This window comes from Haliaeetus leucocephalus, unplaced genomic scaffold, assembly GCF_000737465.1.
Source record: "Haliaeetus leucocephalus isolate CR32 unplaced genomic scaffold, Haliaeetus_leucocephalus-4.0 Scaffold555, whole genome shotgun sequence".
NCBI classification, from domain to species: domain Eukaryota; kingdom Metazoa; phylum Chordata; class Aves; order Accipitriformes; family Accipitridae; genus Haliaeetus; species Haliaeetus leucocephalus.
Genome location: NW_010972991.1, coordinates 20,279,116 through 20,285,115, shown reverse-complemented (window position 1 = coordinate 20,285,115; position 6,000 = coordinate 20,279,116). Strand labels below are relative to the sequence as shown.

Genomic DNA, 6,000 nt, shown 5'->3' with positions numbered 1-6,000 from the left:
TCTCCTCGCCGGGGCGCGGGTGGGCGACACCGTCTTCACCGTCCCGCGGAGCCGCGACCGGGCGGCGGGCGGCTGGTTCGAGCTGGCGTCCCCCGGCGCCAACCCCGTGGGGGTCGACAGGGCCTCGGGGCGGCTCTACCTCCGGCGGGAGCTGCGAGCGGGCGGCCGGGCGGAGGTGCTGGTCAAGGTGCACGGCGGCGGCGGAGGAGGTAGGGGGACGGGACGGGACGGGGACGGGGACGGGGATGGGGGGGCGCATCTCCCCGCGGCGCTCCCCCAGGTGGGGCGGCACGGCCGCGAAACGGCCGGGCGGGGACGGAGGGTCGCCCCGAGGGAGGGGGGACGCTGAGCGGGCACGGCCGTGCCCGGCACTTGTCACTCGAGGAGCTGCGGCCGCCCTCCGTGGGGCGTTGTGGCAGCTGCCCCCCAGCTCAGGCTGGGTTTGGCGGCACGGGGGCTCTTCTCCGCTCCCGAGAGAAGCTTTCACCTCCTGCCTTTGAAGGGACAGATGAAACGTGCGGATGGTGGCGGGTTTCTCGGGTGATGCTGTGTTGTGAGGAGCTCCTGTCACGGCAGGTTCGCTTCTGTAGGACCGGAGGGGCCTGCTGGCGGGTTAACGAGCAGTTAAAGGGGGGAAGCACATCACCGCAGACAGCTTGTCTTCTGGCGGGGGGAGTTACCGGAGGGCCTCCTCGGTTCCCTCTGGTCCTCCGTGGCCGGGGGAGGGAGAGGTGACATTGCCCTGGGAGCGCGTGCTTACGGACCCGCATCCACAGCCCGCTGCGCCTGGAGATCCTTCTGCACCCTTCGCTGAGCGGCCCTGAAATGGTGCTGGAAGCCAGCTACGGCAATGGCAGAGCAGTGCACGGGAAGGGAAAGAAGCCGTTGCAAAATAGATGTCAATGAGCTTAGGACAAGAAAAAAATAAAAAAGATCTGAATCTGGAATCCTAGGCGTTGGTGTAGAGAGCTAGATGGAGATACCGTTATGCCACTGTGTAAATCCTCTATACAGCAACAGCTTGTATACTGTATCTGGTTCTCCTAATAATACAGCCAAGAGAATGGCTAGACTTGTTAAACTTCTTAAACCGTGTTAAGCTTGAGGTGCATAACGGCTACAAGAGGCATCCCTCCCATGTGTTACTTTCATCTTATTCAGAGGAAGTTTTATAGTGTGTTTGTAACTGTAGCCCAGGTCTCAGATAACATTACTGGTTATCATTTGCTTGGGGTTTGTTTTTCATTTTTTTTCTTAGATGTTTACAACTTCACTACAGAGGGAATATTTACAGTTTCTGTAAATGGTTTTTACAGCTTCATGCTCAGGAAATGCGAAACATAGGGCTGGGAGGAAAACAAATGCGTCGAAGCGTGCTGAGGGTTGTGATCTTGACCATTGTGCACTGTGTGTAGTCTGAGAATCCCAGAGCCGCCTGCCTGAGAAACTTATTCTTGCAGGAATGGGCTGTGTTGTGCAAGTGAGAAACATTTAACATAATAAAAATGCTGCACGGTATTTCTAGGTACTAACTTTAAACAAGTCGCCCGATGTTGAAAGTAGAACTTCTCATTCAAGCTGAAGATGGAGTTGGAAAGGTGACCTGTTGGTTGACCACCTTGCTTATTTATAATGAAAGTAAATAACCTTGTGAGCAGCGTTGTACAAATGATTAATCGTGTTGTTCTCTCCAATCTGGTGCTGTACAGCATGTTTTTACCACTGTCTGTGCACTGATAATGTATTGACAAGAGATGAGCCTCAGGGAGAAAGGAATTCGATGATCAAGTGGGACAAGGTCATTTTAGACACTCCTTTAAGCTACTTTTAAAATCAAATCTCATAACTTTGTACAGTAACAAACTTGGGATCTTTTTCTGGCTGCTTATTTTACAGGAGATTGATGAAACAGTGGGAGGCTTTGAGCATCCATTTTTAATCTGAAGAAACATGGTGAACTGTCTAAAGCCGAACAGAATTAACTTTGGTCTCCTCCTCATTTCTCCTCATGCCTCTTACTAAATATAATTAACAGCGGGTCACATAGTAATGAATATTATGGAACTATGTGCCGAACTTTTAATCCTCTCACTAATTGAAAACCAAAACTATTGGACCCTTATTAATTGCATTCTCTTATGTAAAAGTCGTGAATGGAACTAGGTGTTTCACAGGTGCTGAAGGAGGCTGTAGCATAATGCTGTTTCTTGGGTCTAGTGTCTTATGGTAGAATATGATTAGTATTGAACCCTTATGACTCGCTGGGAGCAAACTGCATTTTAAAATGGCATCTGTCAAATCTTGAAATTCCTGAAAATACAGCCTAGACTGCACATGGAAAGATTACGTGGTTTAAGTCCCTTGCACTTTCTTAAAAAACTTCCACCAGGATACCTACTGGGAAGGGAAAACCTTTCAATCCACATAATACAGCTTCTGTAAAAACTAACAAGTAATAAGTATATGTTGCTGGCTATGATTTCAAATCAAGATATAGCTTAGGGTTTTTTTTTTTCATGGAGCCAGAAATGGCCCATTGCTTCCTGGCACCCCCTGACATTTTTAGAACAAAATAAATCTGACTCCAGAAACAGAAATCTGACCTGGCAATCAGGTTTGGAGGTCATACTATAGGCTGCTTTTTTTTTTCCCCTCCTGGTATCAGACTGATTAAAACCATCTGTGGATACCATTGCTATGCCTTCAAATTCAGGTGCCGACAGAGAAAAAGCTTGCTTCACTTGAACTGTGAAACCATTTTAATGGCCAGGGATCATTAGACAAAACAGCAAGCTCCAGGATGAAGGTTATTGTGTTACCCTGTCTGTATGTATCTTTGGAAGAATCTTACTGTAAAAAAAATTGATGTGAAAATATATAATGACCCGGAGGCAAGAAATAAGCGGCAAGAATTCTGATAAAATCTATAGCTGAGAAACCAACAAAAAGCTTAAAAACTGAAGAGGTAAATGTAAAGTTTATGTTACAAATATTCTTAGTAAGGTACGTAAGAAGCTATTTAAATGATGAGAAAGCCTTTATCATAACAAGTTAAAGAGAAAAGCAATAGGAGACCTTAAAAAGAGACTATTCAGCCCTTTATTCTTAATGTTAACATCTTACATCCTTTTATACAGCCTATGATTTCATATTTCTGAGTTTTCATTACATTAGAACAGCAGGAAGGCATTTAAAAACCTGTTTTAGACCCTTTTCAAAGCTGCACCATGCCAGAAATATCCCTGCGTGCTCTCAGTGTTGTCTAGCGCTCCAGGAGTGGTGTGGTGTGTGGCAGGGTTTAATTTTTGTGTACAGGCTGGCTGTAGCTTTGCATTCACAAAGAAAGTGAAAAATTGGCTGAAGATTTGTCTTTGCTGCCTGTGTGCGCAGTAGCACCTGCAATTGCCTTTTAGCTCTGATGGTCCCACTGGATAAGTCTACACTAATATTGAGACCTTCCTTCCTAAAATTGGAGAGGTGGTGTATGAGTAGAAAACATGTCCAAGTGCTGGTGTATATTAAGAAATATGTCATGAAAATAATGCAAAATGATCTCTGCAGCCTGGTCTGTTGAGCTTGCTGGTTGTTGTTAACCAAGGAGGGAAAATTGAAACCCACTGACATAGCTTTAGATGAGGCAGTTGGTACAGTCACATTGCCTAGATGTTCTGTGGCTGTGGGCTCTTCATCCACAAGGTAATGTAGTGGTTTGTGGGCTTTCAAGGGAGTAAACACACCTATTTCCATAACTGTGATGGTAAGGAAGTTACCTTGCCTTCAAGACATGGCCCTCTCTACTTAGTCCCACATGAGTCCAGTTGGTGTGCTAGTGCGTTACAAGGGGATACGATACCCCTTTAGGAAGTGCTTTAGTGTTTCTTAATTAACAAAATACATAAGCATGTATCATAAAATGTCCCAATATACTTATAGTCTGTGTGCTGCTCTTCAGAACTAATTTTCAGATGTCTCTGCTGATGATGCATTGATCCATCTGCTAATTCACCTTAGGAGTATTGCTGAGAAACCAAATGTGTTAATTTACAGAAACTTCACCCTCAGGAATCTCTCGTCAGTGTTTGGGGTGGAGCTGACCCATCATTTTCATGACAGCAGACTAGCTGTGCTAACACTGCCCTCATACAACTTTTCTTAGGAGAGTTGGAGAAAAGAAATTCATAAAATTAAGGCTTTAATTTTGGAGGGGGGACCTGTGCTCTCCTGTGAAGGCTCTCCCTGCTGTGAGAGCTCCTCCTCCCCCTCCAGCTTCTCCCAGTAAGGCTGACAGCACGTGCTGTAGCTGGGGCAAACACATGAACATCATAGGTGTTGCTGACCGGTCAGCTCATCGAGACCAAGCAAAAGCTGCTTTCTCTTTTCCTTTTTCTCAATGGGCACCTTTATTTGGGATGTCTGTCTTCTGGCCAGCTGCTGGCTTTCATAAAGCTTGTTGGAACAAACTCTCCACCAGATTCAAAAACTGCTTGGGCAGGAGAGAGGCGACACAGTAGACAGCATGGCTGTGTAAATATCACTTCTTTAGGCTAAAAGATATTTCTAAAAGTGATTATGAACTCTGGTTAAAGACTAATCATTGCTATAAGACATTTTCTTGGAAGTTTAAATACTCTTAAGTAGAATATTCCTACATATACTTTAGTTTGGGGGAAATTTCTGAAAGGCACAGCAATACACATGGAAAAGTTTTCATGAGGCATGTCCGTATGTATTTTAATTTTTTTTCAGATTCAATACTTCAGTGTTTGTAGGATACTGCTTAGTGGATGAGGACTGGATTGCAGGTACTTAGGAGACAGGGATATTTTAGAGTTAGTTTATGAGATACTTAATACAGTGACCCAATCTTGTCTGATCCTCAGGTAGTACTGGAGCACATGACTGACCACAACTACAAAACAAAGACTGGAATGTTCAAAAGCAGCTTGAATTTTAAAAATATCTGTTGTTAGTCAAGGGTAATGGTTAGAAACTGGGGCACCAGTGTGTCTCACAACCACAGAGCATCTAGTTATTAAAAAGGCTGATGAACTGGCATTTATGATTTGCGAGGTGGTTTATACAAAGCTGTCTTACAAAATCTGAGTGAGAGAAGTGAACAGTGCTTGAAAGAAAAAAACAAAACAAAACCAAAAACCCAAGAAATAACAACGAAAACAAGGAGACATTTTCATCTACTGTCATGACAGTATTAGATGACAGTAGGGGGATTTGGTTGTCTATAGTTTTTGAGGGGCATAAAAGCTGCCTCTCAGTGCTTCAGCCATCATGCTTGTGGTTTAAGTAGCTCCACAGGGGGGTTTCACCCCAATCCTAGCCCTGTTGACTTGCAGAGGTGTCAGTGATGACAGCCGTGGCTTTTTCTCTGCTCCCCCAGAAGAGCAGGAGGCCTTGTCTCCCTCTCCTCTTCGCTGGAGCCTCATCAAGGGGATTGGGCTGCTAGCTAAGGGAAATGTTCATCATTGTCAGTGGCTTATCTTTAAATCACTCTGTGTTGGGCAGGAGGTGTGAAGTGTAGTATCCTTAAACTCGAAGGCTTGCAGTTTCCAATTAGTCTTGTGTTTTCTCTCGTCTTCCTGCACAAATCCCCTTTGTTTTCCTTCCCTTGATCTTTCCTGAGGCTCCCCAGATCTGTCATACATTTGAGAAACTAGAGTGTGAGCTGCACGTTGTAACCCCTGGTGACTGTAGTGTTAAACATAAAAAAAAAAAAGAAAAACATTTCTTGTGGCAAGCAGAGAGTCTGGTCTCTGCTACAGATCTTGGAAATAGGTAGTGGTTCCCCCATCTTTACGCTGAAGTGCAGTGTTAAGGCATCGTGCTCTGTCAGTGGTGTTTGTTGGGGTGGCTGCTGCCTGCTGTCATGCTTTGTGTAAGCTGCTGCCTGCGAAGCGTTTTACCCTGCTGCCTCCACAACTGCCCTGTCTGTGGGGGGCTCTGGAGCCAACTTAAGCCTAAATAAGTGAGTCTTTATTTTTTTTC

At 45.2% G+C, this 6,000-nt stretch overlaps 1 protein-coding gene across 1 annotated transcript in view; it reads left to right on the top strand.

The window, feature by feature from the left end:
- Window positions 1-4: 4 nt before the first annotated feature.
- Window positions 5-6,000, top strand: part of LOC104837796 (neural-cadherin-like) — a gene marked incomplete at its 5' end in the record, with an annotated part of 54,836 nt that continues 48,840 nt past the window's right edge. Inside the window, one exon of the mRNA XM_010577145.1 lies at window positions 5-209. Coding sequence (XP_010575447.1) covers window positions 5-209 — 205 coding nt within the window. The remainder of the gene's footprint in view (window positions 210-6,000) is intronic.